Raw genomic sequence first — 25,954 nt, 5'->3', positions numbered from 1 at the left:
CTCTGTAGCCCTTTATACCAGTGCAAAGGATGACTATTGCAGGGTCAGGTGACGAGGATGCTGCCCACTCGTGATGGGAGAGAAGGTCTCGGGAGCTGCCCAAAGCAGGTCAGTGTAAAAGCGAGGGACGTCCTCTCCTTTCAACCCCGCTGCTCTCTCGCAGGTTGGCCTTCTGCACCTGGCTGATTTCCAACATGCTGTTCTCCATGCCAGTCCTGCTGTACGGAGGCTACATGATCCTGCTCACGGCAGCACTGCTGATCTGCTCACTGCTCTTCTTCTCTGTTGCGAGGAACTCCCCGCTGTGCACCATCCGGTTTGGTCCAGCGTCCTTGCAGACTGTGTACGGGGCATCCTTCTGGCTCACGCTAGCAACAGGTCAGTGGGCAGCTCCTTTGAGTGAACTGGGGTTCTCCTCTTCTCCAGTGCTGCTGTGTGACCTAGCAACACAGGGAAAGAGACAGGTGGGACCAAAAGCCACCAGCTCCCCCAACACCGCACTTGGCCACAGGAAACTGATGGTGTGGGGTGCTTCCACCTGATTCCAACAGGGCAAACTGGCTCAGAGCTCCAGGGGAACCTTGCCCAGGGCTCTAACAGCCCTTTGAGAAAGTTCTTTCCAGACCCCAAGTGCAGCATTACATCAGCCGTGAGAAAGGAGTGGGCCCTGGGCTGTGATTCTGGAGAGATGGATCAGAGCAACATTGCAGCTCAGGGGCCACCTTGGGCCTTGGATTTGATTAAATGCCAAGTCGGACAAATTAGAGGTTTCTAATCACACAGGAAATTTCTGCTTCTCCTTGGGGTGGGTAATCCCATTTACCTGAATCCCTCCCCCATGTTGGGATAACAGCAGTGCTTAGTTTGTACTGAAAGAGGTGCCAGGGCTCAATCAGTTGCGTGCTGGAGCTCCAGTAATTTTGTTACTTTCATAACTGATGTGGCAAGCCCAGAGATGCCAGAGCTGTGAACTGCCAAGCCCAGAGGTGGTGGGGCTCTGAATTGCCAAACCTAGAGATACTGGGGGCTCAGCCCTGGCAAGCCCTGGCACAAGTTAAGCCCTGGATACAGTGCAAGAGGAAAAGCACTGGAAATTCACACCCATCATGGAGATAGTTAGTATCTTTTCAAAGAAGGCATTCACCAGTACAGTATGAGCGAGTGACTACAAGGGTTGGCATATTCAACTCCATTAATATTGGAGCAGTAAAGCTAGGACTGGTTTGATACATTTATTAAAGATCTGGAAAAAGAACTGAGCAGCGAGACAGTAAAATTGGCAGATGACCCAAAAATATTGAGGATAGGCAAGATCGGAGAAGAGCGTGAGGAACTTTAGAAAGAGCTAACCAAGCTAGGTGATTGGGGGGCATATAATGGCAGATGGCATTCAGTGCTGTTGGATGTAATGTCATGCACATTGGAAACAGCAATTTTAACTATTCAGACTCACTAGTGGGTTCTAAATTATCTGTAACTACTGAGGAAAGGGGCAAGGCTCGCTGTAGACAACTCAGTGATGTCCTGCTCAGTGTGCAACAGTAGCAGCAATCTGCAAAGCGAACAAGATGTTAAGGTGTACGAGGAACGAGATGAATAATACGGAGGATATTGCATTATATAAAGCGGTAGCAATCTGCATGGAACTTGGAGGGTGCAGCAAAGTTGCAGGAGGGAAGGGAATGGAAGAGGCACCAGGCCGTCGGTCAGTGTGCATATGGCTGGAATGCTAGATGCTGTTGCAGCAGCTCTGTAAATAGTTCTCTCCATAGAGAGGCGGTTTAGTTTTTCAAGCAGCGAATCCTGTCATGTTATGACCCCTCACATGAGACAGGGAGGCCTCCCCTGGAATACCATAGTCCATTCTGTTCACCCTGTCCCACGACCTGGACTGCTTTGCACTGCACCATCAGAGCAGAGTGGCGCCAAAGCCCATGTAGTTGGCCATGAGGCTCAGCCAAGCCCAGGGAGCCCTCTGGTGGCACAGAGGTAGTATAGTGCAGGAAAGGTACAGACCTGCAGCCTGTAACTAGTCCCCCCATGTTGCGTTGCAGGGCTGCTGTGCTTCCTGCTGGGGCTGGGCGTGATCGTCCTGAATTCTGTGCAGCCTGAGAAGCTGAAGCTGGTCTTTAATCTGAGTGAGGAAGGGGGAGAGGAAGAGGAAGACGAGGGGCCTTCCCAGCAACCCCTGAGAGACAAAGCAAGCTCCTCTGAGCAGGACACGCTCCTGGCGCCCCTGAGCGAGCATTGCAAAGTGATGGTTACTGAGCTGTAGGGAATCCCTGCTGGGTGCCCGCCATTCCCCTGCCTGCCTGGCGGAGCTGAGCCACGATGGGAAGGTTGGGGAGGTGCAAAACTCTGCTGGTAGCAGCCTGTACCCAGGCTGGGTGAGGGAGTTCTCGTGGCCTATCCATCGTTAACTGCCCCCCGCCGCTCAGCTCTGCACAGCCACACCAGGCATGTAGGCCTGGCCCGAACAGACCTGGGGCCCATCTAGCCTCAAGCTGCTCCCAGCGATGGCCAGCTCTTTTCCGAGTGGTTGTGCGTTGTGTAGGCCCCAGCCGTGTGTCTGAGCAGCTAATGTGCATTGCCTTGCAGTAGCCAAGCCTGAATTCCACTGGCCATCCCCCAGCTTCCTTAGGTCCCTTAGTTTTGCCACTGCTCCCCTCCTCTCCTAGATCATTCGGGAAGGTATTAAACAGCACAGCCCTGGTACACTGCCCTGGGCAGCCACCTGCTGTTACCTAAAAATGGGCCATTTATTCCTCATTTTGTTTTCGTTTCTCTCGGGTACGGCTGCACATCACCTGCAGGGGTAATTCCCAGTGCGGGCAGACAGACTCCCGCTAGCTCGGCTGGAACGAGTGCCTAAAAATAGCAGCAAGGCTGTGGGATGCTAGCCACACGAGAACTATCCAGGGCACGGGGGGCTTGTGCTCGGGTGGCCACCACTATGGCCACACTGCTATTTGTAGGTGCTCCCTTGAGCACAGCTAGTGCACGTACATCCGCCCACGCTGGGAATTACGGCTCCCTGCTGCTGTGTAGACATACCCTGGGTCAGTTTCTGATCCCAGGCAGGAATTCTTCCCCTCTCCCTCCAGCACTCCTTAGTTTCCTTACAAGCTTCTTATGAGGGCCTTTATGGTAGGCATTTTGAAAAGTCCAAATCAATACAATCAGGCAGCGCGCCATTTGGTCCTGCTTTCTGGGGTGCTCAAAGGGTGCCAGTAGAATGTGGAGACATGATTGTCCTTCCCTGGCACCAAGCTGGTTTGTCCCTCACATAGTGCCCATCTAGGTGCTTTATCGCTCTCTCTGCACAGGTTGTTTCACACCGTTCCCCTGGCCATAGGTGCTCACACCCACTAGTAGCCCCCACAATCAGCTCCTCTCCCTCCCCCCAGCGCTTCCTCCCCCCCCTCCCCGGCGGCCCCGCCAATCAACTCCTTCCACTCCCTCCCAGAGCCTCCCTGCCTGCCGCAGATCAGCTTCAGCGGTGTGCAGGAGGTGGTGGGGGTGAGAGGGGTTGCACTTGGGGGAAGGGGCAGAACGGGGTGGAGCAGGGAAGAGAAGAGGCGAGGTGGGGGCTTGGGGGAATGGGTGGAGTGGTGGCGGGGCCTGGGGCGGAGCGGGGGTCAAGTACTCCCTGGCAACTCATCAAGATGGTGCCTACGGCCTGGCACTGCAATAAGGCTCCTTGAGGATCCCCAAGCCTGCCAGGACCGGAGCTGATTTCAATGAGCTCTTTCAAAACTCTTAGATGGATACCACCTCGTCTTGGTGATTTGACTGCTCTTTTACTTGTCCCAGTGATGCATTTAGCTTTCCTTCAGTGTCTGTCCCCAGCAGACCCACTCATCCTCTCAGAGGCTTCCTGCTCCTGAGATACTTGAAGGTATTATTGTGTATTGTTTTTGTGTCCATGGCTGTTTGCTCATCAGGTTCCCTCTTCACCCTCCCAGTCTCCATCATGCATCAAACCTGCTGAAGGTTATGCCATTGAGGCTGGATTTCAGCCTTCCAAAGGATATCTGTTTGCTTTAAATACCCTCTCAAATCCTCTCTCTTTTTGGGGTTTATCCTGCCACGCATCACTGCAGCACCGGCCACTTAAAATCAATAGCTCTAACGAAGTTCCTAGTGCACTTCATAGGTCTCTGGCACTTCTCCCCTTTCAGGGTAAAATCTCGGCTTGTGGGAGGGTTTGTGTGTTTTTCAAACTGTATTAATTTATTAGTCTTGGGGATTCTTTAGGTGATCGGTTTCACGTTTCCAGGGTTGTTTTGAGAGCCGGTTGGCCATTTGTAGGTAGAAGGGGGTGTTCATGTTGTGAGGGTCCTTCTTCCAGTGGAAAGACCTTTTCAAAGGAGGAGGTTCTGCAGTGTTTCCTAAAGATGGTCAGACTCTACCCTAGCCGGCTCTCCTCTGGATGCTGGTTCCAGAGCCAGATCCCTGACACAGAATGCTTTGGCCCAGCTCTCCCGTGTTTTGTCCTCCAGTGTGAAGACCTATGCCAAGGGTGAGGATTCGGATTGTCTCCCCTTTTATTTGCGGGTCTTTTTGGTGAGTTGTATTGGGTGTTTTTGGAATCCTACTGTCTAAAGATTAGTGGCGCAGAGATGGTTTTTTGTAAGATTCCTCCTCCAGGGACATGGAAATTAATTAGACCTAGGTCACTGGCTCTTACTTGGTGGCTCAGCTATACCCAGTTCTTGAACCATCTCTGGTGAGTGACTTAGGACTGAATTGAACATAGCCTTACCTCTTGAATGCTGTAGAACTAGCTCTTCCCAGGGGCACTCATGTAAGGTATCAAGAAGTCTCTTCTCTTGCTCTCACCCTCCACCCCCATGACATTTGACCAGCTTATGTGTGAGCAGTAGAAGTCACCGGTTATTGCCATTTTACTCGGCTTTGATCTCCCTCAACAAGGTGCCCTGAGTGGGTCTTGGTTGCATTCACACTAAATCCTGCTTAGTAGGTGTCACATTAAGGGCCCTTCACACTGCTGTTGTAAAGCATTTTGGGATTAGCTACATGAACAAGGTTAATGTAACTGGTTTAATTTAAGGTGTGATTTTAAACTTATTTAGTGCCTGTGATGGGGTGGACTAGGCCCAGAGGCCCCTTGCTGGAGGCCTCAGTGTCCTGCCACACCCATCCCAGGAAAGGAGCAGTAGAGGAGTCCTCCAAGCAGCCTAACATAGCTGCAGGGAAAGCAGCCAATTGGAGGCTGCAGGAAGCAGCCAATCAGGGCCCAGGAGGCCCATATAAAAGGAGCTACAGAGACAGACTCAGTTTGTTGCTGGAGCTAGAGGAGTTTAGCTGGTGCTCCTAGCTGGCTAAAAGGAACAGCAGCATTGTGGACCGCTCAGTGCTGGCAGGGGTGGAGGCAGCGAGAAAGCGCTCCTGGCTGGCTGCTGGGCCTGAACTTAAATGAGCCCAGTGGTAAGGGTGAAGTATTGCTGAAGGCTGGTACCATGGGGAAATGGCCCAGAGAACTGAAAGCAGTGCAGTTAAAGGGACATAGTGGTATGTGGCTGCTATTTTTAGGGTTCCTAGGCTGGGACCTGGAGTACTGGGTGAGCCTGGGTCCCCCTTCCCATAGGCCCCTGGGGAAGTGGCCTACAATTGGACAGAGATAAGCCCCAAGAAGGGGATATGAACTGTTAAGAGGCCCAGCTGGAGAGCTGGGGCCAAAATGGACTAAGAGGGCAACACCATTGCCTCCAGGGAGGAAGCCCTGGGGGTACAGCCTGAGACCAGGCCCGGGACGCAGACACACTTGCCTAGAAGGCGGCACTCACGAGAGGTGGGTGCCATGTCACTACAGTGCCAGAGTCTTTGTGGACACTGTGATCTCAGTTTTAAACGAGACTTTGCTTAATTTTAGTTAGGGACTTATCTCCACTGCGAGGTTCTGCATTGCAAGACAGGGTCTAAATCTACAGCACACCAGCATGTGGTGTCCACACATCCCCTGTGGACCCTGCCTCTGCACCCTGAATGTCCCCCGGAGGCTGATACTGTGCAGCAAATCAGCACACTGCAGATTCAAACCCCAGCTTGCCTCACTGTAACTTGCCACGGAGACAAGCCCTAGGAATCAATTAAACTGGATGGAAATGAGCCCCTCTTAATAAGGGTGTCCACGGAGCGGTGAACACTGCTTTAACAAGGTGCAGCTTTCCTGTGTAGCCTATGTCTGCGCTACAGCCTATGCTGGCAATAACTTATGTCGCTCAGGGGTGTAAATAAACCACCCTCCACGGGGGCGACATAATTACACCGACGTAAGTGTTCATGTGCACAGTGCTGGGTCGGCCGGAAAGCTTCTCCCGCTGACGTAGCTTCTGCCACTTGCGGAGGTGGGGTTTGTTTATTTTTTATGCTGACGGGAGAGCTCTCTCCCTTCGGCATACAGCCTCTTCCCTGGACACGCTGCAGCGGCGTGGCTGCATTGGGCTGCTGCAGTGCCATACGTGTAGGCAGGGCATTAGTGTCAGTGAGAATCAGACCCTCCGAGCAGGACAGCACCAAGCCCCTTCTGCTTTCCCGTTGTTTCAAGCACTTTGACTTTGTCATAGCTCTCCTAACATGGGGCCAGTCCTGGCAAAACCGTTTGTTTTGAAATTTCTTTGACAAATGAAACTTTTAAATGAAAATGGGGGTTTTTTTCAGTGAAAAGTGTTATCAATTAAAAAAATAATAATAATTTTAACCAGATACATAGGGTGTATGAGGTGGTGGTGGTGTAGGTGGATGGATGAATGAACAGTCATTGAAATAAAAAGAACGAAGGAAAATATTTTTTATACCACCCATAATTCACCTGTGGAACTCACTGCCACAAGACATTGTTGAGCCAAGGACATAGGAGGATCCCTCAAAAGGATTAGACATTTCTAGGAATCAGAAGAATTCCATGTGCAGTTCCACAGGTGATTGTTTAGAAGGTTTCTAAACCCTGTCCATCAGGGCACAAGCTGAGCCCTGACATCCTGGGCTCAGGAGCAGGCTCCAGCCATGGATGGCTTAATGCATCGTTGTCCAAAGTGGGGATGCTTGAACCCTCCTGGGAGGCCTGCCGTGGGGCACCAGACTGGATGGAGCCTGGCTTGGGCTCACTGTGGCAGCACTTGTGTTCCCCGCCCCCATCCCAGGAGGAAAAGATACAGAACAGCTGGGCCCCTCTGACCAGTAAGTGGGGATCCCCCAGCAAGAGGCTTAGACGCGACCCTTCCCTGCTGTAGGAAGTGCACAGGGCTCTGCTCCCTGCCCACAGCCAGGAGGGGATGGAGAGAAGGAAGAGAGAAGCCCTACCCAGCTCCTCGCCCAGTAGCCAAGGAAGGGGCTGGGGCTGTCTCAGGAGGCTGTGCTGGGGCATGGTACCAGTGCATTTAAGACCCTATTGTCTCACCCTGCTCCCCCAGCACAACACCCCTTGTGGCTCAGCAGCTCTTAGATGAGTGCTGTAAGTCATACGGCATTAGTCTGCATTCCTCCACCAGGTGGCGTGCTGGCGGCATGCTGCCCTGCTCTCTCAGCTTAGCACCTGCTGGCAAGCGGTGCAGATGTTTGTCCACCGTTCCAAACTGAGCGGTGCCCTCTGCTTTTCCCCGCCTTTGGTGGTGGCTTATGTGACTCCCAGAGTTTCTGTGACTGGGGCAGCCGCTGCCTGCTCAGACCTGCCGCCTGTCCCTCCTTACAGCGATGGACCTGAGATTAGATCCCAAATTCCCCTCCAAAGATGGGCACTTGGGCAGAGGGAGTAAGTGACCTATGCTAGGCCACAGGGCTGCAGTCCAGGGTTATGGGGAACTATTATTCCATGTAAACATTATTAATTAGTTTGCTGAACAGCAGCAAAGTGCACCCACCGTAGGCCAGTGTGCACCCAACCAACCCACCCGACTGCTGCCCTGTCATGTCAGACTCTTCTAGCTGAGTGAGGCAGGGTTAGAGCATGTGGTCATGTGATTAAAGACTGGGTGGGGAAAGCAGAGGCCCAAGGGGGCTGAACTAAGGCGGCCGAAGCAAGGTTAAAATTGGCATTTTCCAACTGTCAGGTGCTTGACTCTGCAACCTCAGTTATGGTTTTTTAATGTAATTTCCTAAGGGTGGAAAAGGCAAAAGTCCCTTCCAGTTATGTGCACCTGCAACCATCAGTTCATGACCTAGCATCATCAGGCTTTGAGCCCTGAGCGGTCAGTACAGGCTGCTCCCACGCGAGCCACAGAACTAACCTTGCCAGGGGGCCGTGGCAAAAGGCCAGGGGATGTGAATGAGCTGCTAATGGAGGCCAGCAACACACTGGGTTACCTAGACCTGAGTGGCCCTGTTTTACAGACAACGTAGCCAAGGAGAAAGATAAGTGCTGAGAGCACGGTGGCTAATGGGTAGCACTGGGCCTCCTGCAATAATACAGTGGGTTCTAATCCCAGCTTAATAACAAAAACAGTGAAGGATACAGAATTCTTTAGCCTGTGTTGGTCTACAGATTGGGGCTGAGCTCCTGGGCTCCTGGGTTCCAGCACAGTGCCCCTTCCCTAGCCCACAGGGGAAAGCTGAAGGAGATGGATGCAGTCTGGCTGGTGACTGAGCTCTATGTGCCAGGCTGAAGTGAGACACCAGGCTGGTGCATGCCCAGGGCTGGAGAATGTTGAGGCTCTGGGGCACACTGCTGAAACCAAGCGACCCATACATGGGAGATGGTGTCTCAACAGTGTATAACTCAGAGCAGGGTGGATGAGGCCAGCAAAAGGCACCTCCTTGACCCCAGGACTGTTTCTTGGCCAGAGCTCAAGTCCTGCTAGAGCCCAGGGACGTGCAAGTGCTCTTGAAAGAAACCGTCCCAAGAATTTTTATATTGGAAAGCGTTAGCCAGCCTTAATACAGGGCTCTCTGCTTCTCCCCACATGGTGCTGTACAGCACCTCTCTTCCTCACAACAGGGCAAGGGAGCTCCTGGCTCAGCCCATGTGTGGGGGCATATGTGGGCACTCCAGCAGTAACTGGCATTTCCATAGAGGATGCCATCTGCCAGAGTCATGCTTCCATCTCAGACAAGTTCTTAAGTACAGTACAGACAGTATCAGCTACTGGATCTGTTACCATCTCACTCCTGTAATGAGCTTTTTTACGTTGGGCTATAACTTAACAGCCCATGAACCTCCACACACTTTTCTGCATGAACTGTTAGCTCCCCACAGTCACCATTCAGCTTCAGTGTTGTTGCTGCCACGTTTGCATAAACAAATTCAGCATCATTCCTGAAACAGTGGTGGTGCGTGGTTCTTGACCTCTGTGGCCGACCTCTACAAGGAAGCATACAGCACGATCCGCACTAAAAGGAAGTGGCTGGCAGTGAATCAGGCGGCACCTATCAGCTCTAGGTAGATAACACAGATCTCAGGACAGCTGCCACCCTTTCTTAAACAAATCCAGTGTCATCCTGGAACAGTTGTGGATCTTGGGCTCTGTGTCAGACTCCTACAACGAAGCATACAGCACAGTCCTAGCTAAAAGGAAGCGGCTGGCAGTGAATCAGGCAGCGCTTATCAGCTCTGGGTAGATAACACAGATCTCAGGGCATTACAGCACGGAGAGTGTGATGATATTTCTGGTAAATGGTCCACTCCTAGCAATGGCTGCTGGAGAGGCGGCAATCATGATGTCACCATGTCTTTCACAGCCTTTGATATCAGGGACTGCGAAACTGTCGTGACTCATCTTGTAATCCCTGAGATACAGCTTCCCTGCCCAATAAAGATTTTTGCCATAAGCAGTGCCCCCGAATGTGCCAGATGTCATGCCCACAGCCTCAGGTAAGAGGATGCCCATTTTGCAGATGGGAAAGCTGAGGTTAAGTGACAAGAATTAGAGGCATAGCAGGCTCATGGCTTCGGTCCAGATCCTCCAAGGCATTTACATGCCTAGTTCCCAGTGATTTCAGTGGAAGTGAGGAGCCTAAATACCTTTGATCTGGGCCTAGACTGGGGACTAGATTCTGTGCTCCTCAGGCTTTCTACAGCCTTGCAGCCTCTGAATTCTGGGTCTGCTGAAGGCCTTCTCAGACCCTGGTGCAATTAAAGCAGCTCCTGGGTTGACATCCAGTGGGACTTGTGCTCCTAACTCACTTAAGTGCTTTAGAAAATCCCATCTCACCTCTGCTTCAAAATGTGTCATTTGACACTTGCTGGGAGGCTGATTTCAGGTGCTATTGAGGGAGTGGAAAAGACAGGAGAGAGCAGCCCCTCGCAGGAGTGATCAGCCCTGGGGCCTGGCTGGAGGTCTTGGAGGCTCAGATCTCACTGCATGAATTGCCCTTAGAAGCTGGCCCAGGCAGTCAGAAAAAGGGCAGGAGCCTGCACGTTGCTACACTTCTATTGTTTTTATTACAGTGTTCTTAGCATACACAAACTCCAAAACTCACCAGGATGCATCACAAATTACATGTGCACAGATGCTGAAATGCTGCGGGAATGTTGGATAAATAGAGGGCAGCCCAGCCGAGGGGAGCCAGCCAAGAGACAGTGGAGTCTCCATGTGATGTGACGCCTGCCCTCAGGACCAACTCAGTACAGAGAGCTGCCTAATCGCCTGAGCGGCTGCACGCCACAGTGCTGTCGGCTTCACTGCTCGCTAGGTCATAGCTTGCTTGAGGTCAGGCCCAGGTTTGGCAAAAGGAGCCAGGCCGCTTCAAACATACTGCTTTCCTTTTGTGCAGCCCTAGGACTGGCACGTGCTCCTCCAGCTGGAGAGCCACTCAGCACCTCACAGGATCGGGCCCTGTGAGAAGATTCTCTTAGGAAGCCAGTCCCCACAATGGTGTGGCAGTCTGTGCACAGTCCCATCTCCCATGCCTGCATTCCTGCTCCTAGCACGACAGGGAACACCCCCCCACCCGCTGGACATGCGGAGCGAGGGCACGGTCCCCCCACTGCCTGCCCACTGTCAGACAGTCAGGTGCTGCCATGTGACCACCTGCCTGTGGGCCCCACGCTCAGCCTTAGTGTCTCCTTTATGGAGCTCGCCTGCCCATGGGCGCTTACCCCACAAATCCTTTGCCCCAGCACGTTCATGGACCCCCTGCAAGAGGCTTGGATGACCACAGGGAGTTTTACAGAGGGCTCAGAGACCTGGCCCCTGGGTGGTGACTCACAGCACCAGGGAGGTGACAGCAGGGTCTCTGGAAGCCATAGGTGATGGTGAACCCAAGTGCTGCCTCCCCCAGGGGAACAGGGAGCTAGATCTCCAAGGGGTGGGGCCCCAGGTGTGTCCTAGGTCTCTACAGGGGGAACATGGGGGTGGGCTGGCCTAACACAAAGGACTGGCTGGCTCAGGTGCCAGCGAAGCCATGGGACCTGGGGGTGTGACCTGGGATACACAGGACTGAATCCATGGCTTTAGGAGTCATTCAACTTTGTACCCACCCAACGCAACTCTTTTTAAAGTGAAACCCCCTTAAGCCCTTGTTCCAGCAAGTGGATTAGGCTCGTGGCTGTGATATTAGCTATAGGCAGCATACAGCGCCTGCCCCATGTGGCTGTTGAAGCAGGCAGGGATACACCGGTTTTAAGGCCAGACTGGACCATCGGATCATCTAGTGTAACCCTCCCATATGGCACGGGCCAGAGAACTTCACCCCCGTTGCCCCGGTATTGAGTCCCATAACTTGTGTTATGGTCCTTTTGCCAGAGTGGGTGGGGGAGGTTCTGTGACCTGTAACACACTGGAGGCTGGGATGGTCCCTTCTGGCCTTAAAGGCTGTGAGGCCCAGAAAGATGCCAGCTGGAACTTGAAAACTTGCAGAGATGGAGAATCCACCCCTGCCTTCGGAGTTTGTGCCAGTCGTTACGCTCCCTCACTGTTAACAACTGGGGCCTTCTCTCCACTTTGAATTTGGCTGGCTTTAACCTCCGGCCATTGGTTCTTGTGCTGCCTTTCGCTGCTAGAGTAAAGCCCTTTAGTCGGCAATGTTTGCTCCCCAGGAAGGTACTTCTACCCCCTTGCTGTACCTGCAGTTCCTGGCAGTGCTTTAGTGCAACGCTCCCCTGCTGTCTTGTCATGCCAATATTCCAGCTGCCCTCCCAAACAGAGAGAGAGGTGCAGTGCTGACCAGCGGGACTGCAGCAGGAGGCAGCTCATTAATTAGGGAACCGTCACTTCATGGCTTGATTATTGTTCTTTGCGATCTCCCCCTCCTGCCCTTCCCCTGCCCCTGCCCTACCCCATCCCCTGTCCATGGCTGCTCATTGAACATACTAAACAGCTTCAATATTCTTCATATTGGGTTTGGCCTTTTCAGTCTGTTACGTAGAATACTGGATGCCAGTAGCATTTCAGTCCTGCCTGCAGGATCCGAGTGTGTCTCACATACTTACTGTATGTGGGGGTCACAGCCTCTCCATGTGAGATTCCAGTCCCCCGACTCATGGGTTCAACATCTGTAGCCAGGTGTGAGTCCAGTGGGAGAAGGGAGGGTTTCGACCTGACGCCAGAAAGGGTGCGGAAGTGCAAGTGGAAATGGCTCCTGTGAACCCATTTGAGCAGAGCGACTATGCAGCTCAACACGTGCTGAGTCTCTGCTGGCTATGAGGCAGCGCCTTCCCTTTCTCTGGAGGCCGCTGGAGAGGAGACGAACTCGGAGGGTTCTCAGCCTAGCAGAGCATGGCAAGGCGCTCGCTGATTTCTGAGGTGCCAACAGGATGTGCGAGTTCAATCTCGGTGGAGAGCCGGAGAAGGATCTGGACTCCATAATGCTCCGCTCCCTCGTGTTTAGGGTCCAACTAGGGAGGGAGGAGGAGCTTCCTCTAGACCGCCTTGATGGTCAGTGCAAAGTTGTCATGAGGATTCTTTTTGCTTGCCCAGAAGTAGGGGTTGCCATACGCTTCTCCCAGCATCGCGTTCCCTTCCTCTTCGTCCTCACTCCGATCAAAGAAGGCTTTCAATGCCTTAGGTCGGAAGTAGTGCAGCACAACCACTACCACCCCAATCAGGAAACACAGCAAGGCTGGAAGACACAAGCAACGCACACACACTCAGCAAGCTCCCCTACTGTGCACCCTCCACAAGGAGGGCCCCTTGGGAGCAGCATGTCCCTCACGCAGGGTGACAGATCGCACCCAGCTACCAGCCTGGGACACATCCCAGCTTCCACCCAGTTGATGCCCCCTGTATGTATTCTGACAGGCAAAAGGGAACGGCCTCCAAATGGGGAACTATCACACCCCCTTCCGCCTCTCACTGCAGTGACAGCACCATGGGCTGCTGTGCTCTGCCCTGCTTTCAAATCCTATGCCACACCCTACAGCACCATCAGCTGGACGTTTTGGGGAACATACATAGACTGTGGGAATTCTTACCACTTGGCCCATTAAGCGCATATAAAATCCACAATCTACTGAAAAAGTCCCACAGTGGCCTGCCAGCCCACTCCGCCCACCACCGGGAGCGATGCTTTTCACTGTGCAGAGGAACTGGTACTTTCATTGAGCATGAGGCCTGTTTCTCCAAACAGCACCGGAGACCAGGCTGGCTGGATGTGAGTGATTCAGAGCTGAGTTCCATCCGGAGCTGCCTACGCCAGCGGGTGCCGGCAGAGTTGCGGATACAGCCTGCTCGGGAGAGCTGGCTGGAGAACGACAGGGTTTTTTTGTGGAGAATTGTTTTCCTTTTGATTTTTAAATTTCCTGTGATTTTTTTTAAAACTTAACAACAACAACAACAAAATAAAAACTTGGTTTTTAAAAAACCGTTTTCAGTTAAAAAATGAGGTTTTAAAAATCCAAACCAATGTTTTTCCAAATGCCAAAACTTTTTACCCAAAACTAATAATTTCTACCAAAACATTTTCAGTTTCTGGGGTTTCCAGGAAAAAATACCAGCAATGTCAATCACAATCAAACATGTCCAATGAAAAAATACCAGCTCCCAGGCTCCGTGGGAGCACGCACGCTCATTGTATCAGCCCCAGGGGCAGCTGCAGAGCACGGAGCAGCACAGCCAGGTTCATAGCTGAGGACTCTGACCCTCACGGGTTGGCTGTGAGGGACTTAGAACTGGACAACAAGCAGCAAGTGCACAGAAGGAATCTGCCTCCTTCTCAGCTGCCTGGTCTCTCCTAGAACCACGTCACAGACAAAGCAAGTGTGATGCCTACTTGTTGCAAGCGTGAGCCAGAAGGATGCCCCGTAGACAGTCTGCAAGGAGGCTGGACCGAACTGGATGGTGCACATGGGGGAGTTCCTGACCGTGGAGAAGGAGAGCAGCGAGAAGATCATGAAGGTCCCAGTGACCAGGATCATGTAGCCCCCGTAGACCAGGACTGGCATGGAGAACAGCATGTTGGAAATGAGCCAAGCACAAAATGCCACCCTGGTGGGAACAGAAAAGCCACAAAATGATGAGACCCACACACAGCCACTGGAATGGGCCACTGTCTTGGCACCAAACTGACTGCTGGGCGAGCTCCAGCCTTGCAAACCCCTCGTCCCCTGAACGCTCACCTCCAGGCTGGTCTAGGAGCTCCAGGCTGTTCCTGGGCTTCCCCCAGGCACTGCCAGGACAGTGTACTGGATGCCCCTCCCAGCTTCCACGGGCCAAGACAGAGGGGCAGTACCCATGGACAGAACATGGCTCCTAATGTGGGACATGGCTGTTCCTTTGTAGGGGGCGGGCAGCTTTTGTCTGTAGTTCTGCAAAGGGCTAGGAGGTGCTGAAAGCCATGCTAGGGGCAGGCTAAGGGAAGAAGCAGACTGCAGTGAATTCAGCCCCCTGCACTCAAAGTGGGTGGGCTCCAACCCTCAACTCCAAGTCAAAAGAAGGTTCCAAATCAGATCGGAAGGACCATATTTCCAGTCTCGCCTGTCTGTCTGTCCAGCCCCTGTGGAGTTCACCCGCAGTCTGTCCACCCACTCATGCTTCCTGGCCGTAGGCAACAGAGGCCAAGATTTTCAAAAACAGGAGCCTAAAGTCAGACTCCTCCATCCTTATTTAGTTACCTGCCTGATCCTCAGCAGTGCTGAGCACTCTCTAGCCCCACTGGACCTACTCCTGTGATCCCCAGGGCCTGGCTTCTGCTACAGATTGACTTGGGTGCTGTATGGTTAGTGTGAATGGACTGACTGGTGTAGACACCATTGCAGCTGGCGGGAGGCAGGCACTGCTGCAGGCCATGTCTGCTCCTAGGGAATGGGAGTCCAGTGCTGGCTTTCCAGAGGAGTCTCCGGGCACAGCAGGCTTTGCTAGCAAACCCATCTCACTTGGAGCAGGCCCGGGGCCAAACCAAGGATGCCCAGTCTGTTCCCCTCGGGAAGGGAGACCGTCCGGCTCCCTGTGAAGAAGGACGAGGCTCACCAGAGAGTTGCTGATGTGTAGTGGCCGGAGATCCTGTACTGGATGTACACGCCGCAGGGGCTCTGCCGGCTGAACTTCTCCGCCAGGTACAGGATGGGGCTGGGCAGCCCCTTCACCAGGCCCTTCTGGTAGATTTCGTCGTAGTTTTCTCCAAAGCGCCAGGCAAAGTGCTCGTTGTAGTTGATGGTTTCATTGATCTGATTCACTGGGTTCCCTGCAGGGAAGGGAAGCGTCTCGTTAGCCTTGGGACAGAACAGAGATTCCGCACTGTGTGGGGTTCCAGGGGGCCAAGCAGTAATGGGGTGGCCAGTTAGTTACCTCAAAGGCAGGGCTATTGCTGAGCTTACTGCCCTTTCATACCACCAGCCTGCCTTGGGTAGTTCACCCCAGAAAGAGGAGAAGCCGCACTGTCTCCCCTTCCCAGCTCTTCCCAGGCTGACCAGTTCTGGTGGGTTGTGTGTTACGGATGGCCCAGAATCCAGAAGTCAGACAGTACTGACCGGGTGATAAGCAACTGTGCTTTCCGCAACCAGAGATTGGACTGCATGTTACAGGCAGTTCCCCCCCGCCCCACACAGGACCTAGGTGGCCCAGCAAGTAGACTGGTACCTAGCATGCACTGGGAGCCAGAGGAGATGTACAGGGGCCCCTGCAGCTGGTAGTGGAGTTGGTGGCCTTACAACAAAGTGAGGGCCAACGGCTCATGCTATGATGCCCAAAGTCAGGGTTGGGGAGAGATCCCCACGTGCTGCGCACATGGGCCGCGTTTCACTGACTGATGCATCCCAGCGTCGCACTCACCTACTAGCGTGACGTTGACTCCCCCCAAGCCGATGTGCAGGCCAACGTCTGCATTCACCATGGTGCGGCTGAAGGATTTGTAGGAGGTGTTCGCTGTCACCTGGCCAGTCTCCCAGTCCCCGGTGAACTGCACAGCTGGGAGGGGAGAGAAATCGTGGGTGGAGTTAGTCAGGGGCTAGCACCAGGCGCTGCTGCCCTCATGATCACCAGCTGTGGGCAGAGTCTGGGTTTGTAGGGATTACAACTAAGCCATGGACTCTGTGCAGTCATCGGCTGGCCAAGCTCCAAAAGGCCCTGACTGGCTTCTCATACTGAAATAAGCTCTTTAGGCTCACACCTAGCCCTGTCTGGGATCCCTCCATGCAGAATTGTGGCAAATAGAAGCAGAGAGGACCCTTGGATCCAAAGGGTCACTTTGGCTAAGGCATGTTCCAGCAGGACCTGGGAAGCCACTCACTGGCAGTGGTGCAAAGCAGTGGATGTGTGGCCTAGTGGAAAGAGCACAGACCTAGGAGCCGCAAGCAGGGTGCTCAGCTGCCCTGTGCTGCCCCCCTTGTTTGCTGAGCTGCCCACTTTAAAAAAAAACAAAGAATTTATTCATCCTTGAATCTTTCAGAATTTCAAGCTCTAAAGATGGAGCCTGCACAACCTCCCTGTCTCAGCCAGGTTCAGGGAGACGCTCGGGGAGTCTGGGAGTCTGTGTGTGAAGAACGAGTGGAGCAGAAGGGATGCATCAAATTGTCCCCCTTCCAGCCCCTGGGGCATATCTAGTTCATGCAACCTAAGACCCCTGTAGAACAGGCCTCGAAGGGGGTGGCGTGGCAGGCACAGACCCTAGAGTTCTCAGCACCCCAGCTCCAAAGACACTGCACTGCCAGGGAATGGGGGAGCCGGAGCTGGGGTGGTCTGCAATGGGGGGGCCTTCAGCAGCTGCCTGAGATCCATGCAAGGCTCAGGGGCTGAACCTCGTGCTTCTACTGTGGAGGCACAAACCCAGACCTGTTCCTTTCACCCGAGGGGAGAATTCAGAGGAAATGCCCCAAGGGCAAACTCTGAGATCTTGCTGTAGACACACTGCAGTCCAGAAGGACTTGCAAAATGGTGTGATCCCCAAGTACTCAGCACCTCCCCCACCCCCCAGTACTTGCTGGGGATCACAGAGCCAGAGTATCTATCTATGGACTCCAAACTGGGCTTCCGGGTGGCGCCAGACAGAGAAATTCTTGGCTTCGGCTCTGAAAACGATTCATTATTCTTGTATGCCCAAGCAGCACTTGGACATCTCGTTATGCTGAGAGCAGCATGTGGCAGCTCTCAAGTGCCTCAGGGAGGGTGGACTCACTCCCAGAGAAGGGGGTGGGGGCTGTACCCGCTGCCTCTCGCCCCTTCTTTGACAGCCAGTCTTCTGCATTTCCTCAGAGTGCCCCCGTGGCATTTGGACTCAGGGAGCAGCCTGTAAAAATGGCAGGGACCGATCTCTAGGGCTATCGGGTGCTGCCAGTTATAACAACACTCAGCATCTCTCCAGCAGTTGCCTTCTAAGGGTCCCAGTGTGCTTTACAAGCAGGAATTCAGCCACTCTCAGCATCCCTGTGAGAGGGGCAAATATGACACTGTGTGCATGTATGTGTACATGCATTACTGCCCTCCACTGGCTGGCACCAGAACTGTTCAGCTGTGTGTCATAGGCCTCCCTCCTGCTTATAGCCATTCTCCTGTAGATCACATAAGGGGCTGAGTGTTTTGGCACAGGGGGATTCGATTTCTATTCCCTGAGAAGCTCTGAGTGGCCACAGAGAGCAGAATAGTGACAGCCACAGCATTCCTAGATGGCCATGCATTTATTAAAATACTATCACGCCCATTATAGAGATGGGGAAACTGAGGCCCAGACATGTTAAGTGACTTGTCCAGGTCTTACAGGAAGATTTAGTCAGAGCTGGGAAGAGAACCCAAATCGCCTGTGCTCTAACCACTAGCCCATGCTTCCTGTGCACACACCCAAAGCCTCCCTACCAGGAAGTGCCCCTGCTCTGGGAATACAGCCCTGTGGGTCACTGGCTAGTTCAAGGGAGCACTTACCAACAATCACTGCACCAATGAAAAGGCTCAGGATAACCCGGAATAGCCAATACAGCCTCTGTGAGGAGAGAGATGGAAGGGGGGTCAGCTGTAAGGAGTGGCCCAAGGGGTCCTCAGTTCTCTTGCGAGTGAGTGAATGTAACAAAATCACTTAAAAGGAGCAAAGCCATTATGAGACTAAGTTCTCTGGGACAGGGACAGAGGCTCTGCACCTGTTTGTGCAGCACCTCGCACCAATCCTGATCAGGGCTTCTAGGCACTGCTGTAATAGAAATAACCAATAATGTCATTGGATTTAAAGCAAAACTGCTGTGAGGGGGGAGAGGCCAGGACTTGAGTAGCAGGAGGTGCAGCCTATCAGAGGGGAGGGGCAAATGCAGAGGTGTGGGATGCCCAGTATTCGACTAGCAGGGGGCTGTGGGGCAGGGCCGTGGTGCCCTGGCAGAGCTGGGGGGCAGGGCTATGGTACTGGCCTAGCAGGGCGCTGTGGGGCAGGGCTGGGGTGCCCTGGCAGAGCTGGGAGGCAGGGCTGGGGTGCCCTGGCAGAGCTGGGGGGCAGGGCTGGTACTGGCCTAGCAGGGGGCTGTGGGGCAGGGCTGGGGTGCCCTGGCAGAGCTGGGGGGGCAGGGCTGGGGTACTGGCCTAGCAGGGGGCTGTGGGGCAGGGCTGGGGTGCCCTGGCAGAGCTGGGTGGGCAGGGCTGGGGTACTGGCCTAGCAGGGGGCTGCGGGCAGGGCTGGGGTGTCCTGGCAGAGCTGGGGGGCAGGGCTGGGGTACTGGCCTAGCAGGGGGCTGTGGGGCAGGGCTGGGGTGCCCTGGCAGAGCTGGGAGGCAGGGCTGGGGTGCCCTGGCAGAGCTGGGGGGCAGGGCTGGTACTGGCCTAGCAGGGGGCTGTGGGGCAGGGCTGGGGTGCCCTGGCAGAGCTGGGTGGGCAGGGCTGGGGTACTGGCCTAGCAGGGGGCTGTGGGGTAGAGCTGGGGGGCGGGGGTGTCAGTGCCCGCATGCAGTAGGTCTGGCAGGTCAGAGCTCTCGGTCTCTCTGTTCCCGAATGCGTTGCACGGGAGCGGCAGGGGCCGGGGGCCGGGGCCGGGGCACTCACCGCTCGGCCCCGGATCCCCGGCAGGATGAGCAGGAAGCTGAGCGCCAGCGACAGGAAGACGGCGATGACGATGATGGAGCTGACATCGAAGGCGAAGGCCTTCCTGGGCTGAGGGTAGAAGGGGTAGACGCCGTCGAAGAGAGTCATGGTGCGGGCTGGGCGGAGGGCAGGAAACCTGAGCGAGAGACCGAGAGAGACTCAGGCGTGCCCGGGGCCAGCGTGTCTGAACACCGCCTGGGACCCGCTCCCGGCCGCGGGGAGGGGGCTGGGGTGGGAACGTGCCCCAGGGCATGAGTCGCGCCCGAGGCCAGAGGAAAAGCGCTCTGCGCCCGGAGGTTCGGCCCCGTTCCCGGCCGCGGGCAGGAGTTGTGGAAGCTGACGGTGCGGGGAAAGCAGAGCCACGTCCCCACCTAGCGCGGCTCTGCTCCCCGCTGCTCTGCCTCCCGCTTCCCCTGGACAGCCCAGACCCTAAGGCAGCCACCGCTCCGCGCTCGGCAAGGGCGAGCTGGGTCCTGCCTGGCGCTGCAGCCGCGGGAATCAAGGGCTTTGTATTTTGCAGTGCGCCTTGCAACCGCACCCGTCGGAGCGATCTCCCGGGCGAGCGGGCGCCCTGACCCGCCGCAGGCTGAGCTGTGCATTGGATCTCTCCACCTATAAAGCTGGCTTTGTGTTACCCCCGTTTGCTGGCCCTGGGTCTCAGATACCATTGGTGGGTATCGCTACCAGCAGCAACTAACCGCCTTCCCCCCCCAGTTCCAGCCTGGCAGAGCAGAAATCCTGTATGCACGCCAAAGGGTGAGAGGTGTTGCCCAAGGTCAAAGAGGGAGCAATTGGCAGAGTCAGGATTTGGCTCGGATTTGGCTCGGAGTTCCCAGCTCTCTCCCCCACCCCCGACTGGCTGGAGCACAGGAGTATTGGCTGGCATTTTCCAAAGCTACCTAGGAGATTTAGATACATTTCTGCCATCAGCATTCATGGCAGCCGGGGCTGTTCTGTCCAGTTTGATTATCTCTTAAGATTGTTATGTGATTTCTTTAGAAAATATACAGATTTAAAAAGGGTATTTCTATCTCATGGATAGTCCAGGCTGTTTGTCACTCTCCTCTTTCTCACAAATAGCGAAACTGATTTTGCTCAAACTTTCCAGCAAAAAATCGTTGCATTCTTCCGGGAAGATTCCGGGACAGATCAGCCCCAAAGGGGAAAGTTTCCGAATATTACAACTCACTGAAAATAGGTGACGGTTAGAAGGGGCAGAGCAAGGGAACCTAAACTCAGTCGAATAAACACCCGACAAGAACTCTGAGCTTTATAATAAGGAATTTAGCGTATGCTAAATATATATATAATACAATATAAATAAATAAATTAAATAGTAATATGCGCTAGATTGGAATCTCTCCGTGTGTTTGGGTTTGTCTACACAGAGAAATTGACCGCAATAGCTACTGTGGAATAAGCTACTCCACAATAGCTCCCATGTAGGACCTCTCTTCTCCGGAGAAGTCACTTTATTCCAGAATAATTAACGCATTTCCAAAGCGGAGTAATTATTCGGGAATAAAATCACATTTATTCCGGAGCAATGATTCCACGAGAGCTTTTCCGGTCGATTCGCCCGTGTAGACAAGCCCTGAGTTAGAACCCACCCGCCTTCTCAAGCAGGGACTCCAGTGGGGTAACTCGCAGGGTAAGTGTGAATTAGGGAATCAGGTTCTGGTTAAACCGCTCAGGCAGCTCTGAGGTGCTGAGAAAAGCCCGGTAAGCTGATCAGACGGTGTCAAACTTTAATCATCGAGCGGCAGCCGGGCATTCCCTGGATCTCGCAGAAATGCCCCGCTCTGGGCAGGGATCTGCGCTGGACCCAACGCACCTGCCCCAGCCTCATCATGCGAGCTAATTTTTTCAGTTCAAAAAACAGCAGCCCCTGCCCCGTTGCCGAGATTTCCCCTGATGAAACTATTCGGCCGTTACAAGTCGCTGCATTTGGACTGAAAATGTCTCCTGATGAAAAAGGGGGGTTTATATATAAAAATATTATTTCTCAATGAGAAATTTCAAAGCCGAACAACCATTTTCATCTGGCTTCATTCCGGATGGAAAGTTCACTTTTTGAAAACTGAAAATTCTTTGAGCTTTCAAAATTCTAGCAGGGGCGGGGTTTCACCCTCTCTGGGGTTGGATCCAGGATTTCTAGACCTGGCGGGGGGGGGTTCGTTTTTCCTCGTTTTCTTTTTCTCCCCTGAAACTTTTCAAAAGGCTGGGGAAAGATCGCAGAGCTGTAAAAAAATGAAACTTGTGAATTCTGCGGCTCCGACAGTATTCAAAAGGTGAAGGGGCTTTGAAAAGTTAGAGTGAGAAAAGAAAAGAAAGCAAAGTTGGCTGGCACGGTTCATCCTAACAGGTTTCAGAGTAACAGCCGTGTTAGTCTGTATTCGCAAAAAAGAAAAGGAGTACTTGTGGCACCTTAGAGACTAACCAATTTATTTGAGCATAAGCTTTCGTGAGCTACAGCTCACTTCATCGGATGCATACTGTGGAAACTGCAGAAGACATTATATACACAGAGACCATGAAACAATACCTCCTCCCACCCCATTCAGCGGCAAAAGGAATCAAGGGGGAGCAAGCGGGAAGGGGAATGAAAATCAAACCCTGGCATTTTGAGGGGAGGGGCTGTTGAAAACTGAATCTGAACCAACATTTCGCTCCGAATCCCGCCACCGAGACAGTCCGGTTTGTTTCCCAGCTCCCCTGCAAAAAGTGTCCCACGAAAATTCTCCCTTGGCAATTTCTCTCGGGGCTAGAAGCGGGTGTTTCGGCTGGCTCTGGGGTGCCCCAGACGGGAAAGGCAAGTAATGAGATCCCACCCGGCCGCTAAGGGCTTCTCAGGGGATAGCCAATGCCCTGCCTGGAGGAGGAGGGGGAGGTCAGCCCGGATTTGGCTTCACGGCCCTTGCACCCACACGTCCCCTGGGAGCGGGGTCAGGTAAAGGGGATGCGGGTCATGTCCCCAGGGATCTTCACGCGGGGACACAGCCAGTCCCCATGGGCTGCACTGCGGTAGCCCCGAGAAGCCCGGGGTGTTTAGCTTCTCCCTTGCAGCCTGCTCCAGGCAGAAATGCGCTAGCAGGGGGGAGCATCTCCCTGCTGCCTGGAGCCCCAGCCCAGGGTGGGCGCCTGCCCCTCGCTTACCTGTCCGGCAGGGCAGCGCTCAGGGTCCAGCAGTGCTAGCAGTAGCCCGCGGGCTGCTCTCTTATAGCCCGCCTGCCCCACCCCGGGGTGCCCGCCCGCCCCATCCCAGGGGGCCCGTCCGACTCACCCCGGGGGGCCCGCCCGACTCCGGGGGCCGGTGACTATGCAAATGAGGCAGCTGGGCCCCGCCCCCCAGCTCTTCCTCCTTGGCGCGGGAGGCGCCCAGCCCCACTCTGCCCAGAGCCGGCCAGGCAGGAGGCATCGGGGCCAGAGGGCTGCGCGGCACCGCACACCAGGCGCACCCGCGGTCCAGGTGAGTGCGCCGCCCTCTTGGGGCCGGGGCCCTGGGGTCTGGGGGTGCCGCAGGATGCACCTGCTGTGGGTCGGACCGGGCGCTAGCGGCGCGGTGCTCGCAGGGCGCCGCTGGGGGGCGCCGCGTCCCCGGTCAGTTCACACGTGGGAGCTGTGGCGGCAGAAGCAGCATCCTTCCAATTTTGCTACCAGTAGCGGCTTCCGCCACGCAAATGCGGCCTTTTGGGCTACCCGTCGGAACTTGCTACCACCTGGTCCAGGGGCGCGAATTCGGAGGGATGAGGGGGGGTTGCCTTGATAAGGGGCAGGATTTGCTTCCTCTTTGCTAATTTGCAATTGATTTATTTGATTATTGAGGTGCGCTGTGGGAGCCCAGCTGCGCGGGGGAGAGGGCCCTGCCGCGGGCAGGTGGCGTCCCTGGGGAAAGCCGGCCTGCGCCCGCCGCCCGCCGTCCTGGAGCCGCCTGGCCAGGGCATGTGGAGCCCAGCACAGCCGTTGCGCAGCCCCCCTCCCCAACGCGGGTCGCTCCGCGCTTTGGAAGTGCCCAGACCGAACGCGGAGCGCCAGGCGCAGCCCCCCACCGGGAGCTCTGCCCCCCCCACCCCCGCCAATTAAATCTTGGCCACGGGGACTCTTCGTCCTCCCAGCCCGGCCCCTTGCGCAGGACTCAGGGCGCTGGTGGAGGGGCTGGGCGGGAGGGTCTCTGCTCTGGGGAGGGGCCGAATCCCCGGCTCTAGCCTCCGTGGGGAGCCGCGCGTGGGGCTGGCTGGCTCTGTATTTCCCTCGCCGAGGCCAGGACACAGGACCGAGGCCCCTCGGGAAGGGAGCCTCCTTTCCCTGGCCCTTGGCGGGGCACCTGGGCTCCCCTGCACATTCTGTCCCCTTTGCTTCCGCCAGCTGCCCCCGGGCAGGGCTGTGCTGGGCATCCCAGCTGCTGGCTGTGCCCTGGCCAGAGGGAGGCGGGGAGTCAGATCAGGGCCCCAGCGCCTGTTCCCCGGGGCTCGCCAGGAGCCTGCTCCCCGTCCGCAGGCTGCTTCCCGGATACCCCCCCGCCGCCCCCAGCCATTCCGCGCAGCGAGGCGGTCCGGACCCAGGCGATGGGGATCTGCCTCCTCGGCACGTACAACCGTCCTGTGGGGCTACCGAGTCCCCGTGGGTTTAGTTCTCTTCATACTCTCGGGGTCCTAGACCCCCTCCGGCCACAGGGACAGCAAGCCCTGGCCTGCCCGGAGACGGGGCTAAATCCCATCCACCCCATCCCCTGCCAGCCAGCCCTGAGCACCGTCTGGCCCCAGACGGTTGCTCACCCAGCCGGATTGACTGGGCGCTGCTAAAGGGACGGGGCCCACTGAGAACCCGGGTCTTGGAAATGTAATCGGGGCCGGGGGGGACTGAATGTGCTGCGAGGTTCAGAATCCCTAAAGCAGCCGCAAGCCGGCATTCTGCAGCGTTTAATCTTTTGAAGAAACCAGGGCACTTAACATCAGTGCCGGGGCTGAGACCAGCTTCCCGGAGCTGTCCAGTCCCCTGTGCTGCGCAGCTCTGCTTAACTGAGCAGAGAGACTTTCTGGGGTACTTGGGAGCAGCCCCCGTCAGCCTCCAGGGTTCCTACACAGGGGGGTGAGTGTTTGGGGAAGCTAGTCCCTCCCCTCCCTTTTCAATACACAGCAGCTCAGCCGTGGAGGGCGCTTGTCCTTGACTCCTTGCCAATTCCTCCTGGAAGCCCTTCTTTGGCGTTGAGGGTTTGTTTGCATCACTCTTATCTGGAGTGCAGTTGCTGAAGTGTTTGCTAGGGTCCTGCGGTTTTGGATAGGATTCACTGGACGATTTGATGAAGGGCCTGGAGCCTTTGGAGACATCAAGGGAACCAAGGAGTCCCACACCCAGACTCCTAGCAGGAGGCAAGGACCAGGGCTTGGCTCTGGCAGAACCAGGGTTCCGTGTTTTCATGGGGTGGGGAAGCTCAGAGCTATAGTGGGGTGTGGGCAGAGGAGCAGGATCAAACCTCATTGCTGGACAGGGCAGAGCTGGCTTTTTGAATGTGCCAGCAGGGATCTGAGGCACAGAGAGTGAGTGACCTTCCCTGGGGCAGAACTGAGACTAGATCCCCTGTCTATTGTTTACCTCCCAGCACATCCTCCCTCTCACCACAGTAGAGGAGGGGTTTCAAACCTTGCAAACTCCCTGTGGGGCTCCCAGGGCTTGTGGAGCCCACCTAAGTCTGCAAACTGGTTCCTCAGTCAAAGCCCAGTGTTTTCAGGAGTGGTTCAATAAACAGGCCAGAGAGCTGCTAGATGCCATAACGCAAGGCATTTGTTTGGCATGCCAGGGGCTGGCCTGCATTTCGCGAGCTACGCTTGAGCTCACCAGCACCAACGTGCTTGCTCTTTCTCCATGGTGCTGGGAGAGAACACTGGCCTGGTTCAGAACGAATACATCCAGGAAATCGGGCAAATCAGCCCTCAGATGAGTAGACATCAAAGCAACAAACTGCAGCACAGGTTGGTTGGAGCGCTAGGTGGCCAAGCATGGGAAATAGACTCCCAGGCTCAAGGAGCACCACCCCCAGGAGACCACATGATTTCAGGCGCAGAAGGTCCTCTTGGCAGGCCTGAGTCCCAGAGTCCTTGCTAGGACTTGGTGGGATAGACATGCTGAATGGACAGGGCCGGTGCAAGGATGTTTTGCACCCTAGGTGAAACTTCCACCTTGCACCCCCCCTCCGCCCTGAGGCACCCCCCCTGCGGCAGCTCCCCGCCACCCCCTCTCCCCTCGGGGAGCCGTGCGGCAACTCCCCTCGGCCCGGGGAGCCGTGTGGCAACTCCTCGCCCCAGCTCACCTCTGCTCCGCCTCCTCCCCGAGCACGCCGCCGCCGCTTCTCCCACCTCCCAGGCTTGTGGCGCCAATCAGCTCTTTGGCACGCAAGCCTGGGAGGGAGAGAAGCAGAGCGGGGCGGCGTGCTTAGATGAGGAGGCAGAGCAGAGGTGAGCTGGGGTGGGGAGCGGTTCCCCTGTGCGCCAGCCCTCCCCCCCCCCCCCGTTACTTGCTGCAGGCGGCCTTCCCTGCATCCCTCTGCCCCAGCTCACCTCTGCTCCACCGCCTCC

At 55.3% G+C, this 25,954-nt stretch overlaps 2 protein-coding genes across 6 annotated transcripts in view; one reads left to right on the top strand and one right to left on the bottom strand.

Annotated features, from left to right (window-relative positions):
- LOC102933380 (dual oxidase 2) overlaps window positions 1–25,954 on the top strand; it is an 80,342-nt gene that overhangs the window by 12,311 nt on the left and 42,077 nt on the right. For 2 of the 5 annotated variants that reach the window (XM_037910881.2, XM_037910880.2), the window contains one exon: window positions 164–378. In XM_037910881.2, the coding sequence (XP_037766809.1) occupies window positions 164–378 (215 nt within the window). Of the gene's footprint in view, window positions 1–163; window positions 379–22,729; window positions 22,852–23,179; window positions 23,208–24,592; window positions 25,352–25,954 lie in introns of those variants that run through there. The other 3 variants (XM_043524052.1, XM_043524053.1, XM_043524054.1) reach the window with 3 other exon arrangements.
- On the bottom strand, window positions 10,381–22,611 carry DUOXA2 (dual oxidase maturation factor 2). Its single transcript, XM_037910884.2, has 7 exons — window positions 22,539–22,611; window positions 19,344–19,518; window positions 18,246–18,303; window positions 16,164–16,298; window positions 15,363–15,576; window positions 14,167–14,381; window positions 10,381–13,017 (listed from the first exon to the last, which is right to left on the bottom strand). The coding sequence occupies exons 2-7, from the start codon at window positions 19,488–19,490 to the stop codon at window positions 12,818–12,820; spliced, it is 969 nt and encodes a 322-aa protein (XP_037766812.1). The 5' UTR covers window positions 19,491–19,518; window positions 22,539–22,611; the 3' UTR covers window positions 10,381–12,817.

The sequence above is a fragment of the Chelonia mydas genome, chromosome 10, assembly GCF_015237465.2.
Source record: "Chelonia mydas isolate rCheMyd1 chromosome 10, rCheMyd1.pri.v2, whole genome shotgun sequence".
NCBI classification, from domain to species: domain Eukaryota; kingdom Metazoa; phylum Chordata; order Testudines; family Cheloniidae; genus Chelonia; species Chelonia mydas.
The sequence above is the reverse complement of the archived record's forward strand: the minus strand, read 5'-3'. Positions and strand labels throughout refer to the sequence as shown.

Coding starts and splice junctions, on each gene's coding strand:
- DUOXA2 (XM_037910884.2), bottom strand. CDS start 19,490: ATGACTCTCTTCGACGGCGTCTACCCCTTCTACCCTCAGCCCAGGAAG. Junction 15,577..16,163: donor AGTCAACGTCACGCTAGTAG/GTGAGTGCGACG, acceptor CCTTCCCTGCAG/GGAACCCAGTGAATCAGATC. Junction 14,382..15,362: donor TACACATCAGCAACTCTCTG/GTGAGCCTCGTC, acceptor TGTTCCCACCAG/GGTGGCATTTTGTGCTTGGC.